This window comes from Schistocerca serialis, chromosome 11 (assembly GCF_023864345.2).
Source record: "Schistocerca serialis cubense isolate TAMUIC-IGC-003099 chromosome 11, iqSchSeri2.2, whole genome shotgun sequence".
NCBI classification, from domain to species: Eukaryota; Metazoa; Arthropoda; class Insecta; order Orthoptera; family Acrididae; genus Schistocerca; species Schistocerca serialis.
Window position 1 is genome coordinate 38332814 of NC_064648.1, and position 27133 is coordinate 38359946.

The following is a 27133-nucleotide window of genomic DNA, read 5'->3' on the forward strand; positions in this document are numbered from 1 at the left end:
GGACACTGCGAGAGGGCTGTACAAGCAATGATCACACGCACGGCACAGCGGACACACCAGGAACCGCGGTGTTGGCCGTCGAATGGCGCTAGCTGCGCAGCATTTGTGCACCGCCGCCGTCAGTGTCAGCCAGTTTGCCGTGGCATACGGAGCTCCATCGCAGTCTTTAACACTGGTAGCATGCCGCGACAGCGTGGACGTGAACCGTATGTGCAGTTGACGGACTTTGAGCGAGGGCGTATAGTGGGCATGCGGGAGGCCGGGTGGACGTACCGCCGAATTGCTCAACACGTGGGGCGTGAGGTCTCCACAGTACATCGATGTTGTCGCCAGTGGTCGGCGGAAGGTGCACGTGCCCGTCGACCTGGGACCGGACCGCAGCGACGCACGGATGCACGCCAAGACCGTAGGATCCTACGCAGTGCCGTAGGGGACCGCACCGCCACTTCCCAGCAAATTAGGGACACTGTTGCTCCTGGGGTATCGGCGAGGACCATTCGCAACCGTCTCCATGAAGCTGGGCTACGGTCCCGCACACCGTTAGGCCGTCTTCCGCTCACGCCCCAACATCGTGCAGCCCGCCTCCAGTGGTGTCGCGACAGGCGTGAATGGAGGGACGAATGGAGACGTGTCGTCTTCAGCGATGAGAGTCGCTTCTGCCTTGGTGCCAATGATGGTCGTATGCGTGTTTGGCGCCGTGCAGGTGAGCGCCACAATCAGGACAGCATACGACCGAGGCACACAAGGCCAACACCTGGCATCATGTTGTGGGGAGCGATCTCCTACACTGGCCGTACACCACTGGTGATCGTCGAGGGGACACTGAATAGTGCACGGTACATCCAAACCGTCATCGAACCCATCGTTCTACCATTCCTAGACCGGCAAGGGAACTTGCTGTTCCAACAGGACAATGCACGTCCGCATGTATCCCGTGCCACCCAACGTGCTCTAGAAGGTGTAAGTCAACTACCCTGGCCAGCAAGATCTCCGGATCTGTCCCCCATTGAGCATGTTTGGGACTGGATGAAGCGTCGTCTCACGCGGTCTGCACGTCCAGCACGAACGCTGGTCCAACTGAGGCGCCAGGTGGAAATGGCATGGCAAGCCGTTCCACAGGACTACATCCAGCATCTCTACGATCGTCTCCATGGGAGAATAGCAGCCTGCATTGCTGCGAAAGGTGGATATACACTGTACTAGTGCCGACATTGTGCATGCTCTGTTGCCTGTGTCTATGTGCCTGTGGTTCTGTCAGTGTGATCATGTGATGTATCTGACCCCAGGAATGTGTCAATAAAGTTTCCCCTTCCTGGGACAATGAATTCACGGTGTTCTTATTTCAATTTCCAGGAGTGTATTAACTACTGCAGCTAGTGGCCAGGCGCAAGTTTTGTACTCTCTAACTAGCGCCACTTCTCTGTGAGCTCACAGTCTGATTTAAACATCTACTTATGCAAAGAGTCGATGTCACCAACAGGTTACCATTGGCTCCATACATTCACGTGTCAACAAAGTGAAAAAATTCCTGTTGCAAACCATACATCACATGATGTCAATGTATGAGTGTCCTTAAGCTCACTATGTTTATAAATGTGACATTACCGAAATTTTTTGACTATCGCGCGCTGCTGGCGCGATTTTCTCTGCTGTCATGTCAAGGGAAATGGCAACAATGGTCGCCATGCAGACAAGTCGGCAGTCAGCCAGGCATCATCATCATTGCAATGTGTGTGGGTGATTTTCTTGGTGCAAATCAAAATGTTTCATGATTAGAGGTATGTAACTGAAAGACCTGAGTCGAAACAAGGACCCGCGAGTAGACAACATTCCATTACAACTACTGACTGCCTTGGGAGAGCCAGTCCTGACAAAACTGTACCATCTGGTGAGCAAGATGTACGAGACAGGCGAAATACCCTCCAAGAACAATATAATAATTCAAATCCCAAAGAAAGCAGGTGTTGACACATGTGAAAATTACCGAACAATCAGTTTAATAAGTCACGGATGCAAAATACTAACGCGAATTCTTTACAGACGGATGGAAAAACTGGTAGAAGCCGACCTCGGGGAAGATCAGTTTGGATTCCATGGAAATGTTGGAACACGTGAGGCAATACTGACCGACCTTATGACTTATCTTAGAAGCTAGATTAAGGAAAGGCAAACCTACGTTTCTAGCAGTTGTAGACTTAGAGAAAGATTTGACAATGTTGACTGGAATACTCTCTTTCAAATTCTGCAGGTGGCAGGGGTTAAATACAGGGAGCGAAAGGCTATTTACAATTTGTACAGAAACCAGATGGCAGTTATAAGAGTGGAGGGGCATGAAAGGGAAGCAGTGGTTGGGAAGGGAGTGAGACGGGGTTGTAACCTGTCCCCGATGTTATTCAATCTTTATATTGAGCAAGCAGTAAAGGAAACCAAAGACAAATTTGGAGTAGGTATTAAAATCCATGGAGAAGAAGTAAAAACTCTGAGGTTTGCCGATGACATTGTAATTCTGTCAGAGACACCAAAAGACTTAGAAGAGCAGTTGAACGGAATGGACAGTGTCTTGAAAGGAGGATATAAGATGAACATCAGCAAAAGCAAAACAAGGATAATGGAATGTAGTCGAATTAAGTCGGGTGATGCTGAGGGAATTACATTAGGAAATGAGACACTTAAAGTATTAAAGGAGTTTTGCTGTTTGGGACCAAAATAACTGATGATGGTCGAAGTAGAAAGGATATAAAATGTAGACTGGCTATGGCAAGGAAAGCGTTTCAGAAGAAGAGAAATTTGTTAACATCGAGTGTCGATTAAAGTGTCAGGAAGTCGTTTCTGGAAGTATTTGTATGGAGCGTAGCCATGTATGGAAGTGAAACATGGACAATAAATAGTTTGGACAAGAAGAGAATAGAAGCTTTCGAAATGTGGTGCTACAGAAGAATGCTGAAGATTAGATGGGTAGATCACATAACTAATGAGGTGGTTTTGAATAGGATTGGGGAGAAGAGAAGTTTGTGGCACAACTTCAATAGAAGAAGGGACCGGTTGGTAGGACATGTTCTGAGGCATCAAGGGATCACCAATTTCGTATTGGAGGGCAGCGTGGAGGGTAAAAATGGTAGAGGGAGGCCAAGAGATGAATACACTAAACAGGTTCAGGAGGATGTAGGCTGCAGTAGGTACTGGGAGATGAAAAAGCTTGCACAGGATAGAGTAGCATAGAGAGCTGCATCAAACCAGTCTCTGAAGACCACAACAACAGCAACGTGGTTTGGAATCCTACATTACCCAGAAATCAGTTTGTCCGTCCTCTTGTCACATGGGACAGTTCAGATGTGGCATGGCAATGAGTATGGCCCGCCTCATCCCATTGATCTGATTCACGTAAGTGTCATGGATTGCCACCAAACACAGGCAGGAGTATCAAGGAATGACAAACTTCACTCCCAGTAAGTCACAGTAGACATAAAGAGCGTCCTGGCATGCTTTTATAGTGTATTGACATCACTGAGGACACCATCTATGAGTCATGGGTCTTCCCCACCCCGTACCTATACCCCAACCCCCACCTCCACCAGTAAAACCACCCTCATCCACAGCACCACACCCATGCCCACCCCACTCCCATTGTCACACCTACGCCCATTGCCTCCCCTCCACTGCTTCCTTCTGACAAAGACCAACTGCATTACGTATAAAACTGCAGGAGTTCAAGTTTTGGAGGGAAATTCAAAATTTTGGTGGTAAATTCAAAATTTTAGTGGGAAATTCAACTAGTGTGTTTCTTATGGATTTAGTGCTATTATCCTAACAAGGGAACCTCCCCATCGCACCCCCCTTAGATTTATTTATACGTTGGCACATTGGATAGGCCTTGAAAAACTGAACACAGATCAATCGAGGAGACAGGAAGAAGTTGTGTGGAAATATGAAAAAAATAATCAAAATATACAAACTGAGTAGTCCATGCGGAAGACGGGCAACGTCAAGGATAGTGTGAGCTCAGGAGCGCCGTGGTCCCGTGGTTAGCGTGAGCAGCTGCGGAACGAGAGGTCCTTGCTTCGAGTCTTCCCTCGAGTGGAAAGTTTAATTTTTTATTTTCGGACAATTATTATCTGTCCATCCGACCGTCCGATGCGAGGTAACTGCGCCCTAGTATGGGGACGCTACAACTAAACAAACATCGGAAGGTAGAAGAATCTTTTTACCCATTCGCCAAGTGAACAAGTTAGGTGGGTCGACAACATATTCCTGTCATGTGACGCACATGCCGTCACCAGTGTCGTATAGAATATATCAGACGTGTTTTCCTGTAGAGGAATCGTTTGACCTATGACCTTGCGGTGAAATGTTTTCGGTGTTCATAGGAGAGGCACGTCCTTTCGTCTACTAATCGCACGGTTTTGCGGTGCGGTCACAAAACACAGACACAAAGCTTATTACAATGAGCAGAGACGTCAATGAACGAACGGACAGATCATAACTTTGCGAAATTAAAGAAAGTAAACTTTTCACTCGAGGGAAGACTCGAACCAAGGACCTCTCGTTCCGCAGCTGCTCACACTAACCACGGGACCACGGCGCTCCTGCGCTCACACTGTCCTTGATGTTGCCAATCTTCCGCATGGACTACTCAGTTTGTATATTTTGCTTATTTTTTCATAGTTGCACACAACTTCTTCCTGTTTTCTGGACTGATCTGTGTTCAGTTTTTCAAGGCCTATCCACTGTGCCAACTTATAACTAAATCTGAGGCGGGTGCGATGGGGAGGTTCCCTTGTAAGAATAAATTGGAAGGAAATGAAAAATTGTGCATCGTCATGCTAGCTGACTTGGTACATGGGCACCAGCCTAACTATGACATCAGAATTCAAGATGCCCGACTTTGAATACACGATGGCGACTAGGGCACAGTAAAGCAGTTCTATGGCATCACAATCCAGTTCAGACCTGTTGTGCTATTGGTAAAAGTATGGATTTCTGCCGCACTGACCCAGACTTGAGATGATGCATCAATATGCCGACTGCCTCAGCATACTGGCTCCTTGGCGTCACAATGCAGGTAAGACCTATCAGGCTATTTACAACCCTGTGGAATTGTGGCATACTGGTCCACAGCTGGATGATCTCAAAACTCCTGCTCAGACATGTTTCAGACGTGTTGGCCTATTTATAACAGTGTAGATTTACATCGTACTCGAGCTGACTTGAACAATGGAAAATCCAGACTGGAAAGTAACAATAATGTGAAATGGATAGTTGCTACTCAACATACAGCGGATATGCTGACTCGCAGATAGGCGCAATAAAAAGACTGTCACAAAATAAGCTTATGGCCAACAAGGCCTTTGTCAAAAATAGATACATACATTCACTCACGCAATCGCAACTCGCACACACATGACCACAGTTTCCGGTAGCTGAATCCACACTGAAGTAGCTGTCTGCAGCTATAAGGCACACTACGCTTGTGGCTGAACCCTATGTCACTGCACCAGTTGTTGTTGTTGTTGTTGTTGTTGTCGTTGTCTTCAGACCAAAGACTGGTTTGATGCAGCTCTCAATGCTACTCCATCCTGTGCAAGCTTCTTCATCTCCCAGTACCTACTGCAACCTACATCCTGCTGAATTTGCTTAATGTATTCATCTCTTGGTCTCCCTATACGATTTTTACCCTCCACGCTGCCCTCCAATGCTAAATTTATGATCCCTTGATGCCTCAGAACATGTCCTACCAACTGGTCCCTTCTTCTAGTCAAGTTGTGCCATAAACTACTCTTCTCCCCGATTCTATTCAATACCTCCTAGTTAGTTACGTGATCTACCCATCTAATCTTCAGTATTCTTCTGTAGCACCACATTTCGAAAGCTTCTATTCTCTTCCTGGCCAAACTATTTATCGTCCACGTCTTACTTCCATACATGGCCACACTCCATACAGATACTTTCAGAAACGACTTCCTGACACTTAAACCTATACTCGATGTTAACAAATTACTCTTCTTCAGAAACGCTTTCCTTGCCATTGTCAGTCTACATTTTATATCCTCTCTACTTCGACCAGCATCAGTTATTTTGCTCCCCAAATAGCAAAACTCCTTTACTGCTTTAAGTGTCATTTCCTAATCTAATTCCCTCAGCATCACCCGACTTAATTCGACTTCATTCCATTATCCTCGTTTTACTTTTGTTGATGTTCATCTTATATCCTCCTTTCAAGACACTGTCCGTTCCGTTCAACTGCTCTTCCAAGTCCTTTGCTGTCTGTCAGAATAACAATGTCATCGGCGACCCTCAAAGTTTTTATTTCTTCTCCATGGATTTTAATACCTACTCCGAACTTTTCTTTTGTTTTCTTTACTGCTTGCTCAATATACAGATTGAATAACATCGGGGAGAGGCTACAACCCTGTCTCACTCCCTTCCCAACCACTGCTTCCCTTTCATGCCCCTCAACTCTTATAACTGACATCTGGTTTCTGTACAAATTGTAAATAACCTTTCGTTCCCTGTATTTTAGCCCTGCCACCTTCAGAATTTGAAAGAGAGTATTCCAGTCAACATTGTCAAAAGCTTTCTCTAAGTCTACAAATGCTAGAAATGTAGGTTTGCCTTTCCTTAATCTTTCTTTTAAGATAAGTAATAAGGTCATTATTGCCTCACGTGTTCCAACATTTCTACGGAACCCGAACTGATCTTCCCCGAGGTCGAATTCTACCAGTTTTCCCATTCGTCTATAAAGAATTCGCGTTAGTATTTTGCAGCTGTGACTTATTAAACTGATAGTTCGGTAATTTCCACATCTGTCAACACCTGCTTTCTTTGGGATAGGAATTATTATATTCCTGTCTCATACAATTGCTCACCAGATTATAGAGTTTTGTCAGGACTGGCTCTCCCAAGGCTGTCAGTAGTTCTAATGGAATGTTGTCTACTCCGGGGGCCTTGTTTCGACTCAGGTCTTTCAGTGCTCTGTCAAACTCTTCACGCAGTACCATATCTCCCATTACATCTTCATCTACATCCTCTTCGCTTTGCATCATATTGTCCTCAAGAACATTGCCCTTGTATAGACCCTCTATATACTGCTTCCACCTTTCTGCTTTCCCTTCTTTGCTTAGAACTGGGTTTCCATCTAAGCTCTTGATATTTATACAAGTGGTTCTCTCTAATTTTCCTGCAGGCAGTATCTATCTTACCCCTAGTGAGATAAGCCTCTACATTCCTACATTTGTCCTCTAGCCATCCCTGCTTAGCCATTTTGCACTTCCTGTCGATCTCATTTTTGAGAGGTTTGTTATCCTTTTTGCCTGCTTCATTTACTGCATTTTTATATTTTCTCCTTTCATCAATTGAATTCAATATTTCTTCTGTTACCCAAGGGTTTCTACTAGCCCTCATCTTTTTACCTATTTGATCCTATGCTGCTTTCACTATTTCATCCCTCAGAGCTACCCATTCTTCTTCTACTGTATTTCTTTCCCCCATTCCTGTCAATTGTTCTCTTATGCTCTCCCTGAAACCCTTTACAACCTCTAGTTTAGTCAGTTTATCAAGGTCTCATCTCCTTAAATTTCTACCTTTTTGCAGTTTCTTCAGTTTTAATCTACAGTTCATAACCAATAGACTGTGGTCTCAGTCCACATCTGCCCCTGGAAATGTCTTACAATTTAAAATCTGGTTCCTAAATCTCTGTATTACCATTATATAATCTATCTGATACCTTTTAGTATCTCCCGGGTTCTTCCATGTATACAACCTCCTTTCATGATTCCTGAACCAAGTGTTAGCTATGATTAATTTATGCTCTGTGCAAAATTCTACCAGGCAGCTTCCTCCTTCATTTCTTACCCCCAATCCATATTCACCTACTACATTTCCTTCTCTCCCTTTTCCTACTACCGAATTCCAGTCACCCATGGCTGTTAAATTTTCGTCTCCCTTCAATACCTGAATAATTTCTTTTATCTCGTCATACAGTTCATCAATTTCTTCATCATCTGAAGTGCTAGTTGGCATAAAAACTTTTACTACTGTTGTAGGCGTGGGCTTCGTGTATGTCTTGGCCACAATAATACGTTCACTATGCTGTTTGTAGCAGCTTACCCACACTCCTATTTTTTTTATTCATTATTAAACCTACTCCTGCATTACCCCTATTTGATTTTGTATTTATAACCCTGTAATCACCTGACCAAAAGTTTTGTTCCTCCTGCCACCGAACTTCACTAATTCCCACTATATCTAACTTTAACCTATCCATTTCCCTTCGTGTACCAGTACCAGCGCTTAACGGTAAGTCAGGACACTACCACACAAGGAACCAATTCCTGCTGTGCTATCTGAACGTTATTCCTATAAAATTGAGTACTCATATGGTTAATAGTTTCCTGTATACACTGCCTTAAGGAGCGATAGTTTATTTATAACCACCCTCTACTATTCGATGCAGAAAAAAGCTGAATGCATTGTTGGAAGTATTCAGCAATTATCTTAAAAATATTTCGAGATTAATGCTTCAGCTATGATTACTGAAGTAGATGTTATTAGACGCCACTTTTTTGTTTGGAGAACTTTATACAGGAGAGAAAATTATTGCATGGACAATTTTAGAACCATGAAGCTGGATGATAAATTGTAAGATGTGTGTTTAATTAGCGTTGTTGTGACACTATTTTTTTAACAATCGCTATGTGAAATGGTACTTGTGAAAGACGTTTTCCCAAATTAAAACTAATAAAGACGTATCAGAGATCGACTATGAGCCAGGAAATGTCAAGCAACCTTGTAATGTCATCAACTGAAAAAAATTAATTTAAATTTTAGCCATGTAATTGAACTATTCGAACGAATAAAACCCAGAAAATTGAAAATAAATGCGGTTTATGTACTGATATGTCTAGTATTTGATGTTTTCTGTTTCCCTATTTGGTTATACATGTATTGGAGAACTGTATACAGGAGAGAAAATGCACTGTTGCTTTATAGCTGTAGGTTTAGAAAACCTGAATTTGTAACACCTCATGTGGGGCACAATAGTTCACACTAGCCAGGGTGCTCAAACTGAGTATCACCAAGTGTTGCTGTTTAGGTGGCAACCTGCAGGAACCAGTTGCTGCCACCGTGACTGACAACACCGTGGCCTAACATCCCTACTGAGGCCACCATACGTTCACAGCACAGTTTTAAGCTGTTTCGGAATGGAAGATGCACTGCTGCCATTCACCAGTTCCCAGTGTATCTCAGGAATCCAGCAAATAGTGGAGGTAATATGCCATTACTCTGGAAAAGAGATTTTTTTTTGTCATCAGTCTACTACTGACGGCCCGCCACGAATTCCTTTCCTGTGCTACTTGCAACCTACGTCCTCAATTATTTGCTTGACGTTGCTTGACGTATTCCAATCTCATTCCCTCATGTCTTAGCAGATGTCCTATCATCCTGTCCCTTCTCCTTATCAGTGTTTTCCACATATTCCTTTCCTCTCCGATTCTGCGTAGAACCTCCACATTCCTTACCTTATCAGTCCACCTAATTTTCAACATTCGTCTGTAGCATCACATCTCAAATGCTTCGATTCTCTTCTGTTCCGGTTTTCCCACAGTCCATGTTTCACTACCATACAATGCTGTACTCCAGACGTACATCCTCAGAAATATCTTCCTCAAATTAAGGCCGGTATTTGATATTAGTAGACCTCTCTTGGCCAGAAATGCCTTTTTTGCCATAGCGAGTCTGCTTTTGAAGTCCTCCTTGCTCCGTCCGTCATTGGTTATTTTACTGCCTAGGTAGCAGAATTCCTTAACTTCAATGACTTCGTGACCATCAATCCTGATGTTAAGTTTCTCGCTGTTCTCATTTCCACTACTTCTCATTACCTTCGTCTTCCTCCGATTTACTCTCAAACCATACTGTGTACTCATTAGACTGTTCATTCCGTCCAGCAGATCATTTAATTCTTCTTCACTTTCACTCAGGATAGCAATGTCATCAGCGAATCGTATCATTGATATCCTTTCACCTTGTATTTTAATTCCACTCCTAAACCTTTCTTTTCTTTCCATCATTGCTTCCTCGATGTACAGATTGAAGAGTAGGGGCGAAAGGCTACAGCCTTGTCTTACACCCTTCTTAATACGAGCTCTTCGTTCTTGATCGTCCACTCTTACTATTCCCTCTTGGTTGTTGTACATATTGTATATGACCCGTCTCTCCCTATAGCTTACCCCTACTTTTTTCAGAACCTCGAACAGCTTGCACCATTTTATATTGTCGAACGCTTTTTCCAGGTCGACAAATCCTATGAAAGTGTCTTGATTTTTCTTTAGCCTTGCTTCCATTATTAGCCGTAACGTCAGAATTGCCTCTCTCGTCCCTGTACTTTTCCTAAAGCCAAACTGATCGTCACCTAGTGCATTCTCAATTGTCTTTTCCATTCTTCTGTATATTATTCTTGTAAGCAGCTTCGATGCATGAGCTGTTAAGCTGATTGTGCGATAATTCTCGCACTTGTCAGCTCTTGGTGTCTTCGGAATTGTGTGGATGATGCTTTTCCGAAAGTCAGATGGTATGTCGCCAGACTCATATATTCTACACACCAACGTGAATAGTCGTTTTGTTGCCACTTCCCCCAATGATTTTAGAAAAGAGATACACACATCTTAATGTCCAGCAATTCAAATGACATCATCAATGTAAGATTCTACCCAAAATGTTGCTGTTATAGCTGCATTATTTTAACACTGCAGGGTAGGTGAACTTGTTCAGCACAATGTGGTTACCTGCCAGTGAGAGCTGTGAACTACTTTCGCTGTCTCTCCTTCTCTGGCACTGTCTTATTTCAGCTCAGTGGAAATACATCTACGTCGACATGTACATCGATACTCCGCAAGCCACTGTACTGTGCGTGGCAGATGGTGCAGTGTGCCCCTACTAAAGTGCGCGTCATTTATGACGGCGGCCGAGTTTAAGTTCGTTCTGCGCATCTGACGTTACAAAACACAGTCAGCCAATGAACAGAGAACGACGTTGCCAGAGCTCGACTGCAGTGCAGAGCACGGACGAGTGTCTTCAGTTTTAGAAAAGTTCAGTCATAAATAAAGTAACTGAACAAAAACAATGTCTTGATAGCATACCTTCTTTTATAGAAAGTATGGAAAAAGCATTCGTTATACCAGTTGCTTCATATTGTATTAATTAATTAAACCAAACACGCAATAAGCCTTCTAATTCAGGCGATAGCAAGGAAAGGTGTTTGTATCATTCTTACTAACCACTTTTTCGCAATAAAGAACAGCAGTAATTGTTTATTTCCTGTTCTACTGCGACAAAACGTGAGTAATTCATAGTCATACCAACAGTGTCTGCCGGTATTTCGCGTCCTAGTTTAAAGTCCTCCAGGAATCACATTAAACGGTGAGCTGCGTTAGTGTAATGGTTAAAGTGTTTGGCTGCTAAGCGAAAGGTCCCGAGTTCAAACATTCTGTGCTTAATATTTTCTTTATTTAAAAACAATATCGAAGTGTCTTACTTCATGAATTTTATTCGTTTGAATGGAGTTTTTGGAAATTTCTTGTTTCAACTGAAATCAACCATATGCTATGGACTTTTACCTCTGGGGACTCTTCAAAATTTAGTGCAGTGGTTTACTACATTTAATACTGCACAATAACTGCGTTGAACATCGAAACAAAATTAAGTCATTTATGGGGGAAATGTATCAGTCAAGAAGCTGTGTAAAAATCAATTTATTGGGCCAAATAGTTTTTGTGAAATCGAATGATAAAGTGTGTCAAAGCAGTGTGAACACCATGTGTCTGCACAGGCGAGCAGTGGAATGATGACAAAATCGCACACAGCGCGGAATGCGGGGAGCACGTCTCTGTAGCAGCAAAAGGGTTAATGCGGCCGTGGTAGCTTTACTTCATAAACTGCACGCTCCCCCCTAAACGTAAGTTTGGGAACTATACTATGGCGCTGCTTCTCTTGGCATGTACAACTGGCAACGCAGCAATCTCCCGCGTCTGGGCGGGCATGCGCGAACCGCCAAGATAAAAGAATTGAACTATAGTCATTTCCTTTCTTGTTCTACTCGCAAACAGAGCGAGGGAAAAATTTTGACCGACTATATGCCTCTGTATGAGCCATAATTTCTCTTACCTTATCTTTGTGGTCCTTAAGCACAATGTATGTTGGCAGCAGTAGAATCGTTTGGTTGTCAGCTTTGTTTCTTGAAAAGAACATCATCCCTCCTCCACGGATTCCCATCTGAGTTCCCAAAGTGTCTCCGTAGCACTTGTGTTTTGTTCAACCCTGCCAGTAACAAATCTAGCGGTCTGCCTCTGAATTGCTTTGATGCCTTCCTTCAGTCCAACCTGACACACACCCCAAACGCTGGAGCAGCACCCAAGAACGGGTCACACCAGTGTCCTATATGCCGTCTCCGACACAGCTGAACCACTCTTTCCTAAAATTCTCCCAATAAACTTAAGCCGACCATTTTCCTTCCCTACCACAGTTCCCACATGCTCATTCCATCTCATATCGCTTTGCAACATTATGCCCAGATATTTATACGACTTGACTGTGTCAAGCAGGATACTAGTAATACCGTATCCAAACATTACAGGTTTGCTCCCCATATTCATCCACATTAACTTACATTTTTCCACATTTAGGGCTAGCTACCTTTCATCACACTAACTGGAAATATTGTCCAAGTTGTCTCATATCTTCCTACAGTCACTCAGCTTTGACACCTTACGGTACACCACAGCATCATCGGCAAACAATTGCAGATTGTTAGTACCCCCTGTATCAACTTGCCTAATTTTCATCTCAACTACATCTAACATTGCATGTATATTTAATGCACTCAAGTGTCATGGACCACAAAATTCAGTGTGAATGTGCAAACGTCACTGAAATAAAGTATTTAGTGTTAAATTGTCCTTGTAGTGCCACACAATTTTGAGAGTTTTCTCATTTGAAAAATGTTAACGTGGGAATTTATATTTACTTGATATAGTGCACATGTTTTGTGAATACCCTAACTATGTGGGTGATATCAGTTGGAATGTAGTACCTGAAAAAGAAAATCTTCAAAAATGGTTTATTGTAAAATTTAGAGCCATACAACTAAAGGAATGAAAGTTGATCAATATATGAGATTTGCTATTACTTAAACATTGGTTTTGTTTCTGCGGTTGCTACCTTTGCAGGTATCCTCCCATTGTAATTCTTTATGTCCGTGCTAGCACCAGCCATCAGCAGTGTCTTCACAGCTTGTACATTCGATTCTGCAGCCCAGTGGAGCGGTGTCTTGCCCCAACGATCCTTAGCGTCTAGAGGTGCTGATGCCGCTATGAGCATATACATAACCTTCTGGTCAAATATCGATGCGGCGGTGTGCAGAGGTGTCTGCAGACACGAGTCGGTGGCTCTGACGTCAGCTCCAGCATCGAGAAGGCACTTGACAACTTCCACTTGCTTGTTTAGTACTGCACAGTGCAGTGCAGTATTCCCGAGAGTGGTCCTCCCATCAAGTGGTGCACCCATGGCCAGCAGCTGCCGTACCTCCAACACATTTCCACGTTTTGCTGCCTCTGCCAGACGCAGTCCCAGCTTCTGCTTCTCATCTGTGGATAAGATCCTGCAATGCACAGTATAATTGCTCCATCATTTGCTGCAACAATAATCACATGGCATAAACACAGTATGCAGAGCTGACACACACAGCTGTTGCGTTTTGTGTTGAAAACAGCAGGTCAACTTAACTGAGGATAATATTTGCATAAAAAATAAGAGAAACCTATAAGAACCTGGATTAGCACTCCACATATCACACGCTTTCTGCTATGTTAGCAGGTCCTTCGTGTCTCCATTTCTTCTGCAGCCTGTCTGAAAACTTTCTGGGATTTGACATCTCATCTTTCCCTGTCTCCTCTTCCCTTCTCCACACAAGACTGTTTTTACCCCCTCCTTCTTAATATACAAGGCCTGTCTAGAAAGTATCCGACCTTTGGCCATAAAAAAATGTTTCGAATACCTGACGGGGTTGGGACCCTAATCCCCTTTAAACTAGGCCCCTTGTGCTTGCACACACTTAGCCCACCGATCCTTCCACTGCCAGAAACACCTTTGGAAGTCTTCTTTTGGAATGGTGTTCAGCTCAGTCGTCGTGTTCCACATTATCTCTTCTCTACTCTCAGAACAGGGTCCTTTCAGTGGTGTCTTCAGTTCTGGAAACAACCACAAGTCGCAAGGAGCCATGTCTGGAAAGTATGGAGGTTGGCGAACGGCTGTAATTCCATGATTGGTCAAGAAATTATGCATGAAGTGGGATGAATGTCTGGGGGCGTCATCGTGATGCAGTCGCTAGTTTTTCACTGTCCACACAGCTGGCCTCTTGCGCCAAACTGCGTCACGGAGTCACCAGAGAACATCTCGATAGTACTCCTTTGTCACTGTTTGTCCTTCAGGTGTGTATTCGTGATGCACAATTCCACGGACATCAAAGAAGACAGTCAGCATCATCCTCGCATCTGCCGCACTTTCTTCGGCCTCGGAGACTCGGGATGCTTCCATCGCGACGACTGTCTCCCTGTTTCTGGGTCGTACCCGTACAACCGTGACTCATCTCCAGTTATCACGGTGTTCAGGAACCCAGGATAAGTGCTGGTGGTGTGCAGAAGGTCCTGTGCAACGTCAAAACGCAGAACTTTTTCTTCCACTTGGGCACAACTTTCGCAGCCACGCAGTGAAAGTTCAAATAATGACGCAAAATTGCATGTGCAGAATCTTTACCCACTCCAACCTCTCGGGCAATCTCGTGCACGGTCAACCGACGATCCGCCACCACCAAATGTTGCACCCTCTCAACAACAGCTGCACTCCGAGCAGTGTGGGGACTGACAGAAGGCTGGTCGTTCGGGCGGCCATTTTTGAATCGGTTGAACCACTCCTTAATTTGCGTCGAACCCATCGCATCTTCTCCGAACACCTCCTGAACCTTATGAATTGTTTCGCTTTGAGAATCAGCAAGCTTTGAACAAAATTTGATGCAGTATCTTTGCTCAACACGTTCAGTCATCTTGAGAGAATCGGTAATCCGACGAACACGTTGTGTAGAACCTCACTCAGCGACTGACGTGCTGGAAAGCGGGGACAAAATTCACGCATGCGCATAAAGGTCTCTCTTCCTTTACTGTGTACAGTGGCGCCGCGCTATCGTCCCTATTTTGCGGGGGGGGGGGGGGGGGGAGGGGGGAGGGGGGGGGGGGAATCAAGGGTCGAATACTTTTCAGACAGACCTCGTACGTTACTTGCCCCCACATAAAACGTGCCTTGTTGTTTTCCTGTGATTCTCGTTTTTGTCTGTGATGAACCGGCGCTATAGCCATCACTTTTAGCACACTAGCGTCAGTGTTAGAAATGTGGCTAACAAGGGAGGCCACAACAGTGGAAGCACGGATTTACTTCAAGTTTTGTACATCTACAGTAGGCTATTAAAACAACATAACGTGGAAGTAGGAAGATGCACTGCTCTGGCAATTCCACGAAAGTCGCAAGAGAAGTTTTCCGCACCTAATTATCTGATACATCTGTGTGTAGTTGCCAGACGTTTAGAGTTCGAGCATCGTAACACCCCAGTTCACGTAAGAAACAGATTGCCCGATCGCTTGGTCTAGTAGGCAACCCTTGTCAGGGAACGGCCACCAGGCGGCAACAGCGTCACACCCTTACTTGTGGCACCAACCACTAGATGGCACTCCGTTCTGTGAAATATGTGGCAACATGGTCCGAACGCGTGCAGCTTTCCACCATTTGGCGTCTGTGAAGTACAGCTGTTTCTGACATACCGGTGGTAGTGGATCGAGTCGTGATGCCGAGGGCCTGCGAGTATATAAACTGTGGAAGGAGTAGACGGACAAATCCTGAACTAAAAATGGTCAGATTTCCCGTCAAAGATAAAGAAAAGTTACGGAAGTGGATTTTTAATTCAGGTAAATCAATAAATTAGTTACGAGTAAGAATTAATAAAGAGCCCTAAGCATTCTATCCTATCTCAATTTGTCGATCTTATATTCTGATATAATGTGGCAGCCCTTCCTGTACAAGAATCGTATCATACAATTTTTAAATGAAATCTTTGCTGCGATTTGGAGTTTTTTAAACTGTTTATTCACTTCAATATCGTAATTTTGGCTGTAGAGGCATTTTTGTGTGCAATGTGAAAACTGAAACCAATATAAGATATGGATAACGAAATGCAAAGCATAGTGTGGTAACATTTGGTAAACAATTTAAGAAGCATTACCTTACAAGACCTTTCCCTTGGTACTTGAAAATGGCTCTAGAGCTGAAATCGCAACAGTGAAATTAATTAATAATAGCCGTCATGTAACTGCTATGTCATCGGTCCCTCTAAATCCTGGTATATACTAGAGCGAACGAAGTGGACGAGTGTAAAACCTCGCTTACACTGCTGCAAACGAGTATTCATAGATAATTCGCCAATGTTCACTGCCAATCATTTATACTTGTGAACAAGCGTTTATACTGGAATGAAGGGAGGAGAATAGAAGAGAACGAGCATAATGTGCAAACTATAGACGCTGCCTATTTTAATTTTTTTTTATCTCTGCGCTAATAATCCTCACACAGCTTTCACTCGAAACCAACACTACTTATAGTAACAGGTCTGCGCGAGTGCGGATATCCCCAGTAGTAACTGTGCTGCAGATAAGAGCGTACGTCTGTTGCGAATAATTGCGGGTTATCTTTAAACTGTGCAAAGTAAATTTTTAACGTGATTGTGGTTTGCCATCTGTGGCCCTTCAAAGTTGACACCGCCAAAATATACTCGAAAAACACGCTTTCACTTGTATATTACCGCGTTTGCAGGCCCCCTTTCAACAACAATCCAAAATTCATCGTTTTGTGCCACTCGTATATCATTTACGATAAGTTACATGCAAAGTAAAAGAATTTAAATTTGAAATGACTGTCACTGAAATATGTCCAGCCTTAATTCGCATCATAACCGAGTGCGGATTTTGAAAACTTTCTAGTGTTAACCGGCACGTGGAGATCTTTTTTACCACCATAATCCGTATCAGAAGAGCTGTATAGCAAAGAGGAAATAGATGGTGTGGAAGGCGAGTGTAAAACCTATGCGACTGCAAAACACTCTGCATTTAAACAGTATTTCGCGAGAATTTTTTTTTTTTCTTTATTGAATTTCAATTCCCCCCCGAAGGGGGCGGTCTGGCAGCAGCTTAGTATGCCGCTCTTCAGCCTACAGACTTTGTGAGAAAGATGAAGAGAATAAAATAATAAAAACAGGCGATAAAATCGGAGACTTGAAGAGTAACATGGCGAAAAGAAATCGTGGAACTTAAAACAAAGAACAGAGGGATGATGATGCTAATAAAATACATACGAAGCAGACAAGTAAAACAATAGACAGACAATTAAAAAACATGGCGACAGTCTGGATTCTGTTCGCAAAAGACATAAAATTCACACCTAGCGACAGCATGGTTTCTGTTCGCAACAACACTGAATAGTCTCTGGAACACTGCACTAAAAAGTTGGCAAACGTGACATACCACAGCCGAGAGCAGGTGGGGGGAAACTGGACAGATGATGGGAAAACAAAAAAAGGGGGGGGGAAAGGAGAGTCAAAGCGAAGGGGGGAACCAGGAAAGGAGCTGATGGAGGATGAGGACCCATAAGAGGGGTGGGGGGCAGACGCGACAGGGAGTGGGGTAGGCAGAGGAGGGGAATACAAAAGGACTTGGGGGGGAGAAGGGAGGTAGGGAGAGGTTTAGTGGGGAGAAAACAGGACAGAAGGGGGGGAAGAAGGAGCCCAGGGAAAGGACAGAGGAAAGGAGGGGGAGTGAGGATCAGAGTTGATAGGAGGGATAAATGGAGGGAGAGAGGGCATCATCGGGGAGGGGGAGTTGATGGAAGCCACCTTGGGAAAGGAGATGTAGGGTGTAGAGATGAAGGGTAGGGGGGACACAACGGTGAAGACGTGGCAGGGGGCGGGGATGGGAGAGGAGAGGAGCAACCAGGGGGTGAGGGGGTTCAAGACAGCGGGAGGTGTAGAGGATGCGGATATGTTCGAGGAATAGAAGCAGAGGGGGGAAAGGAATGAGATCATAGAGGATCCGCGTGGGGGACGGGAGGCGTATACGGAAGGTGAGGCGGAGTGCATGACGCTCAAGGATCTGGAGGGACTTACAGAATTTGGGGGGGGGGGGGGGCAGATATCCAGGCAGGACTGGCATAACAGAGGATGGGACGGATTAAGGATTTGTAGGCGTGGAGGATGGTAGAGGGGTGCAACCCCCACGTCCGGCCAGAGAGGAGTTTGAGGAGTCGGAGGCGGTTGTGGGCTTTGGATTGGATGGAGCGGAGATGAGGGATCCAGGTGAGGTGACAGTCAATGGTGAGGCCAAGGTAGGTGAGGGTGGGGGTGAGGCGGACAGGACATGTGCAGACAGTAAGGGAGAAATCCAGGAGCCGGAAGGAGCGAGTGGTACGACCTACGATGATTGCCTGGGTCTTGGAAGGATTGAGTTTCAGGAGCCACTGGTTACACCATGCAGCAAAAAGGTCAAGATGATTCTGGAGAAGGCGTTGGGACCGTTGGAGGGTAGAAGCGAGGGCGAGGAATGCGGTGTCATCAGCATATTGCAAGAGGTGTACTGGAGGGGGGGGGGGTTGGGGCATATCCGCAGTGTACAGGAGGTAGAGGAGAGGGGAGAGGACAGAGCCCTGGGGCACACCTGCAGAGGGGTAGAAGGTGTGGGAATTGGCATTATGGATGGTAACATAGGAGGGGCGGTGGGAGAGGAAGGAGGGCACCAGATGGATGTAGTTGATAGGAAGGGCGTAGGTTTGGAGTTTAAACAGGAGACCGTGATGCCAGACACGGTCGTAGGCCTTTTCGAGGTCAAGTCAGACAAAAATGGCGGAGCGATGGGAGTTAAGGTGGAGGGAGAGGAGGTGAGTGAGGTGGAGGGTCATCAGCAGAGAAGGAAGGTCGAAAGCCACATTGGGTGTTTGGGAGGAGGTGGTTTTGGTGGAGGTGGAGATGGATGCGCTGTGAAAGGATGGATTCCAAGAGCTTGCTGAACACCGATGTGAGACAGATAGGACGATAGGAAGAGGCATCAGATGGAGGCTTGTTGGGTTTGGAGAACATCAGGATACGGGAGGTTTTCCACAGGTCAGGATAGAAGACAGTGGCAAGGATGACATTGTAGAGGGTGGCAAGGATGGAAAGGAAGGAGGGAGGGAGGGCAGTGTTTGAGGTGGCGGTAGGTAAGGCAGTTGTGGCCGGGAGCAGTGTTGTGTTTAGTGCGGAGTGTGAGGCTGATGTCCTGTGTAGTGATGGGAGTGTTAAGTGCAGATGGGGGGGGTGTGGCCCAAGTTCTGGAAGCTAGGAGCAAGGGGAGGAACAGAGGTATTCGTACGGTCCATGACATCAGGGAAGAGGGAATAATCAAAGTGGGGATCATCTGGGATGGAAAAAACATCAGAGAGGTGGGAGGCAAAGTGGTTGGCCTTACTGAGGTTGTCAGGAAAGGGACTGTCATTAAGAAGGAGAAGGTACTGGGGGGTGGGGCGGTTCCCAGTAAGGCGGTGGAAAGCAGACCAATACTTGGAAGAGTTTATGGGGAGCGTGGTGTTGAGTTGTGTACATGTCTGGCGCCAGGCACAGCGTTTCTTTGCAACAAGCAGGTTGCGGATGTGTCGTTGTAATTGCCGGTGGCGGGTAAGCGTATTCCGGTCACGAGTGCGGAGAAAAGAGCGGTAGAGGCGGCGGGACTCTCGAAGGAGAAGGACGGCCTGTGGAGGCAGGGTGGGGCAGTGAGGGTAGATGGCTTTGGTGGGGATATGGGTGGCGACGGCGTCAGACAAGGTCTGGTGCAGGAAGGCAGCAGTGCGAGAAATGTCATCAGGAGAATGGAGGGTAAGGTCGTGGCCGTCAACCTGGGTGTGAATGGAGTCCTGGTAGGCATCCCAGTTGGCACGGGAGTAATCATGGACAAGTTTAGGAGGGACATCAGGGCGAGGAGCGTTGCGGCGATGGCGACCATTAGAGATAGTGAGGAGAACAGGAGCATGGTCACTGCCAATGAGGTCAAGGACATCTGAGGTGATGTGCCCAAGGAGGTAGGGAGAGGCAAGGACCACATCAGGAGTGGTGTTGGATTTGGGTCGGGCGTGTTGAGGCAGGGGAACCAGGTCTCCCTGGAGAGTGGTGAGAAACTGATGCCACCTCTGGTCGGCAGGATCACGGCTGTGGATATTGAGGTCGGCGGCAATCACGTAGGTGGAGAAGGTGTGGTCAATGTGGGCCAGGAAATCGTATGGGATGGGGGTGCGAGGGTGGACATAAATGGTGGCACAGGTGATGGTAAGGGTGGGGAAGAAGAGGCTGAGGGTGAGATGCTCGGCAGGATTGTTAAGGAGAGGTTGGGGCCGCACAGGGAGGTGCTTGAGGTAGTCTATAGCAACTCCGTCACGCGCCAGAGGGTACGGGTTATCGGTGCGGTGTAGGGTGTAAGGAGCCACGGAGACGGAGATACGGGGTTGAAGGAAGGTTTCATTTAGGACGAAGGCATCCACGCGGTGCTGACGGAGGGTGTGGCGGAAGAGGAGTTTGTGGGTGGGCAGGGAGCGAATGTTGTGGTACAGGATATGGTAGGGTTGTTGTACCATGGGAGGGGAGAGATAGACGAGGGTGGTGAGGGGGGTGAAGGTGAAGTGGGCCTGGTTGTAGGAGTATGTGGCATAGGTCGTAAGATGGAAGATGGAACGGGCAGCGAGGGCGATTTGGGTAAGAGTGTGTGAGCGCTGGAAGGGGTGGATGTTTTGGAGCACAATGGTGATGAAACGGATTATGTCCTCGGCAGTGGGGGGAGGGCGGAGCGAGTTGTTGGGGTGGATGGGGTCATCAACAAAACGGACAGGGACGGTGAGCTCAGGTTTCGCTTTACACTTCGAGGAATAGGTAGGATGTGGTTCGTTGCAAGTGTTGCAGGAGGGGGGAGAGGTGAGGTTGGGGCAATGCTTGAGGAAGTGTGAAGCTTTGCAGTGGGGACAAGTAAGGGGGTTCTTGCAGGCAGAGGTAACGTGGTCGTTGTAGGTGAGACAGTGTTGGCAGCGGTAGGATAGGACTGGGGAATGTGAGGGGTCCACCTTATGGCGCCGATTGTAGATGAGGGCTCCCTCGGTGAGGAGGCAGTCAATGGAGGAGGAAGATTCGGTGAATATCCGCATGAGAAAAGTTGGCCCGGCATCATTGAAGATGAGATGGGCCGAGCGGATTTCAATGTCAGCCGAGAGTTGAGTTCCGCCAACACCTCAGCCTCCGTGATCACGGGGCTAAGCTTCATGATCACAGCGGTGAAGGTTGGCGGACTTCGGGGAGGTTGAGGCTGACGGGGAGAGGACGGGGTGTGGTAGGGGGTAAGGGTTGCATGTTGGCCAAATTGGATACGGGGGATGCGGGAGAGGAAGGAAGCATTGGGGGATTTTATGAGGACTGAGTCCTTGCAAGGAATCAGTTGGGAGATGGGGGCATTGGGGTAGTATTTCCGGATGGCGAGGGTGAGGGAGCAGGCATCAAGGAATTGAGGGTCAGGACTGGAGAGGAGAAAGGTGTGGGTGGCAGGCGTGGCGGGGGCGAGGGTCGGAGCCATGGGGGTGAGTGGGTCACGGGGATTGGGGGTTTTTTTGGAGGAGACTTCGGGGGAAGGGTCAACATTCGGGCGCTTTGAAGGTTTCGTGGGCACGACCAGGTGGAGAGGGGGCAGGGGTACGGGTTGCAGGGGGAGATGGTGGGGGACAGGACCACCCTGAGCAGCGGATGACGCAGACGGAGGGGGCGTGGGTGTCACAGAGACTGTGGAACGTCGAGCAGAGATCCGTGCTGGCTTGGAGCCCATCGGAGGCGGTGCAGGGAGCGGCGGAAAGTCAGTAGCTGTCGATGGGGCGACAGTGATAGGGGAGGAGGAGTTGCCGGTGGTTACAGCCGAAAGTGGCGCAGGGGTGGGGTGGACAGGGAGAGAAGGAAGGACGGGAAGTGGGGTGGAGGATGAGCTCCATGTGATGGTGGTTGGAGCAGCGGAGGGAGAGGTGAAAATGATAGTGGTGGTGGGTTGGGACATAGTGGCGGCGCGCGAGAAGGGCGGCGGCGGCGACCAGATGGCGGCGGCGGCGAGGACCGGCAGGCAGCGGCGGCGACCGAACTGCGGCGGCGGCGGCGGCGGCGGCGAGCATCGGCATGCGGCGACCAGGCGGCGGCGGCGAGGAGGACCGGACGGCGAGCAGACGACACGGCAAGGAAATGATGGGGATCTTCCACTTCGAAGATGCACCCTGAGAGTAGCCCAGGCAGTGAAAGTCTTCGATGAAGAAGTGAGGGAATCCAACCCTCGGATGCTCGCGAGAAATGTTTGTTTGTTACTTTTCATTTATTTCATTTCGCATATGATTGTGAGAAATAAACTTGGTTTGTAGAATTACAGGAGCTAGTCTACATTCTTAGATTGAAAACTCGGGAAAAACCACAGTCGATCATGGTCTACAGTCAGCAGTGTGACGAATGCATTTCGGGCGCAGAGCTCTAGCCGAACGCAGATCAGCGTCATTCACGTCACCGTAGATACAGCGTTACCAGTTCCGCGACATGGACAGGTCAGTTAGCATTGTAGCGTCGCCTGCGACATCTGTTGACATACGGTTGCCTCTTTCGCCCTAAGGACGGTCAATCTGTTTCTTACGTGATCTGGGGTAACACGAACGTGTATTAGGTTCGATGGTTCGACTCAAAGCTTCACTTCTGTAGTACGACTGTAAATTCTGCGATATTCAAAAGATTTGCACCTACACTAATTGTTCTCGCTGCAAAAGCAACGTCTCACCACTACGCAGGTTAAATGCCAAATGGAGTCTGGCTGTGTGTCTGCAGCTCGAAGCATCAAAAAAGTGCAGAGTAGTCCCGGGTATCTTACCACATTGCGTGTATAAGGGATTTTGCAAATCACGATAGACATATATTTTCAGCAGAATTCTACGCATTTCTTCGTTTACTTGTGGATAGTTATAAATAATAATTTAATTTCATTAAAATAGTAAGTAGTCAAATAACATGAAATTCACTAGAACTTCATGCAAATACACGTGGTTTTTTTTTTAAATTATTATCTCTCAAATGTCATAAATTAAATAATATGACCAGTGACAAAAAATCTAGACTACAAATTGAGATTGAGCAGAAGTCAGCAATCACTTCACACACACTTCTCATATGAGGCTCCAACACTAACCCCTTACCCCACATAAAACGTGCCTTGTTGTTTTTCTATGATTCTCGTTTTTGTCCGTGACAGACCGACGCTACAGCGATCATGTTTAGCACGCTAGTGTCAGCCCCACGCACAGATACATGTTTTACAGACATACTAAAGGTGTACAATGTTTGAAGTAACGCTGTGACCGCAATATCGTGGCCTCTCTTTGTGAGTACAAAGTCTGTATTTCCCAAATTTATACAGACACATTAGCAGATAACCTAATTTCACTTGTAGTGAGACTGCATGCGTCAGATAAGTTCAATTTGAAATTCTGCCTTACAGTATTTTATGGTTCTTCTAGTTTTCCCATAATCCTTCACTGATTGTGTCAAGCTTTGTGCATACTGTGATATCACGAGTTTTTGAACAATTGTTAATCGGTGAACAATTTGTACCATATCGCCAATTCTAACTTGCTCTTCCTGCAAATTTGTAGCACGAGTATCCTCATTCAGAAACAATTACTCCCTAATTTTATTTCATATTTACCTGGTAAAAGATATATTTTATAGAATTTTCGAGTGTATGTAACGTATTTCTTAACATTGTGAACTGCAGCTGTGTCTTCTATAAACTTCGGCAGAAATATGTTTTATAAAATCGGCCGCCCCCCCTCCCCCCCCCCCCCCCCCCCCCGCCCCCAAGATTCCAGTGTAAGTACTTGCATGACTAGCGAAAAAATTCTATTTCTTCAGTCCACTGATTTCAAATCATGTTTACATTTGTGACATACACTTGTTGTCGTCGTCGTCTTCGGTCTGTAGACTGGTTTGATGCAGCTAGAAACTAGTGATAGGAACAACCGAATGAAGACTGTCGATTCAGTTGGTTGCTGGAAGACAATCTACTCATTTAGTTGTTTTACGTATTGGTTCAATTATTCATTCATTATTTTGCGTGAAACCAGTTTATGCGAGCTACCAAATATAGACTGATTCGTTCGTTTCAACTCAAACAACCACACTTTAGTATTTTAGTTGATAAAACTATCTATTCATTCTTGTGGGAGAAACCGGTCTTGTCATGATTTACAACTGATTAATATAGTGCTACGGATTAAGTTCTTGCAGCTGCAGTTAACACATAACTAATTAAGCTGACGTATTCCTGGCAGTAGAAATTTTGGGCATGAAAGTTGCATTTGGGATACAGGAAGAAGGAAAGAATATCGCCATATTTTCGTGACCGATGGCATTCTGTTTGTTGAAAAGGTGTGATAATGTCCATTTATTAAAATTCATTTGTATCTAGCACGTAATTATTTAGCTATTTATACATATGGAAGACAAATATAATGTGCTGAAAGTTATATTATACCCAGGCACACAACATGCCTGCATTTTACACTCCCTGAAAAGTAGCAGGTATAACATTTCACAGCCATGAAGAGGTACTATTGACTGGAAGACAACTGGAATCACCTGACCCTTGCTACATTCAGTTTTGAGCAGAAAGTTTCGCTCGTTTTGGCACTGTTAAACAATTGTAATCGGCTGTAATCTGCTTTAACTCCTGTCACTGCTATTGTCTTTTTTATATTTACTTTTTAATGGGGGGAAATAAGTAGCAATATGTTCAGTTTTTTGTCGATGTTTAGAAATAAGCGTTTACTTAATCGTGAACTTTGCGACTGGATCAGAATGCTGTATTGCTCAGTAGCATGTGAACAGATGAAAGCATATGATTGGATAAGAAAGAATCCTCAAAATAAATTCAGTATGGTATACAGTACTGCAAACGTGATTCATATCCTAAAACTGTATCAATTAAAGAACTTCAAAGAAAATTAACAAATAACGACAAATATTTCTTGCGAAAAAGTGCTTCCAGCAAGTGACTAAGCTTGAAAAGCGCAATTAAACAAATTATGTCATCCCAGAATTTACCGAAAGAGAATTATCTGTGACGGGTGAAAATCAGTAGAGAGAGAGAGAGAGAGAGAGAGAGAGGGCGGCAGAAATTCAATTACTGTAGATAAAAAATGTTTCATTTGTTTAAACATTAATTTAAAATGTAGCCCCAGGTATTAAACTTTTAAAACCTACCAAGTATTGATATTTAATACCAGAAGTAAGAAAAATTAAATAAATATATAAATTTGGATAATACTCCGTTTATAGAAATATATATTTTTTATTTTCTCTTTGAAATAGGATACGTTATTCCAAGAAAGGGGCAACCAAAGAAGATACGTTATTTGTGTCTAAGAAAGTTGGCAGCCAGTAATAGCTCATGAACAACCAAAAAGGCTAAAGAACTACACAAGTGAAAATACTCAAACCTGTTATGTGAATGTGTTTACTCAAACGCTTGTGTCAATCGATTGTTTGACATTAAATGAAACCACTCAAACCCAGAAATGGGTGATAAGCATTCCTATAGCTGATGTGGGCACAGAGATAAGTTTTATTTGGTTGCTTCATTCAAATGGAAAACCTTCTGTACGAAAAACAACTGACTGGCCAATCCCTTTTTAAAACCATTCGGTTGACCCATCACCACTTCAAGCGGTTATGATGTTCAGAGGTCATGCACAGATGACTCCCATTTTTGTCAATGAAGGACAGCACCAGATGATGAACTAAAATGATGGGCCGGTGACAACTGACAGCTCGATGGCTGACTGGTACTGGAAGAAAAGGTTCATGGAGAATCAGAATGCGAGTTAATGTGCGAGGGTTGGAACTTTAATAGTGGCAACTATTTATTTACACCTCGCACAAAACTGATACGTGTTTCAAAGTTTTATCGACCTTCAAAGTAGTCACCAGCATTGTGTATAACCCGTTGCCAGCGATGTGGAAGTCGTAGGATACTCTTAGCAGTGCCAGTTGTGTTGACAGTTCGAGCGGCGCGGTCTATTTCCGGACGAATTTGTAGCAGTACTGAAGCGGATGCTGTGAAGTGTTTCCTTCAGTTTAGAAATCGAGCTGAACTCGCAAGGGCTTAAGTCAGGGGAGTGCGCGCGCACACGTGCAAACAACCAAAAAATTAATTACATAATTTTTCTCTTTAGAGGCGATTATTAGAGCTTAGTGACTACCCCTCACATAAGGCTGTACAGTAGCTGTTCCTGATGGCTAATCAGGTGAGCTAAATTAATTGACGAGGTTGTACACTGGTCAGTTCCACATTGCCACATACAGGGTGGCGCACGAAATGTGTTACCATTTGGTTTTTGAATACAAACTTTATTGTCAATACAATCTGAAAGGAACATATACTACAGTGAAGAGCCGTCTATGGAGATTTGTTCAAACTCAGCACATGCTCAATATGTCCACCATTTCGTTTCCTAACTTGCTTCAAACGAACACTGAAGTTAGTGATTACCCTACGGCACATGTCTTCCGTAATTTCACTGCAAGCTTGAAGAATAAGTCTTCTGAGCTCTATAAAATCACGTGGACGTTTCGGGAAATTTTTTTCCTGTAGGTACCCCCAAAGAAAAAACTCACATCGATTGAGGTCTGCCGGCGGAAGTGGCCGTGCGGTTATAGGCGCTACAGTCTGGAACCGCGAGACCGTTACGGTCGCAGCTTCGAATCCTGCCTCGGGCATGGGTGTGTGTGATGTCCTTAGGTTAGTTAAGTTTAACTAATTCTAAGTTCTAGGGGACTAATGACCTCAGGAGTTGAGTCCCATACTGCTCAGAGCCATTTGAAGCATTTGATTGAGGTCTGGGCTATTGGGGGGCCAATTTTGTCCGCCACTGAAGCGACCTGGAAACCTGAGTGAAATGATCCGCATGTCGAAAT

At 45.4% G+C, this 27133-nt stretch overlaps 1 protein-coding gene across 1 annotated transcript in view; it reads right to left on the bottom strand.

Moving 5' to 3' along the window:
* Positions 1-13094: 13094 nt before the first annotated feature.
* The window catches only part of LOC126427065 (speckle-type POZ protein-like), a 90645-nt gene continuing 76606 nt past the window's right edge, over positions 13095-27133 (bottom strand). Inside the window, exon 3 of the mRNA XM_050089244.1 lies at positions 13095-13648. Coding sequence (XP_049945201.1) covers positions 13174-13648 — 475 coding nt within the window. The 3' untranslated portion in view covers positions 13095-13173. The remainder of the gene's footprint in view (positions 13649-27133) is intronic.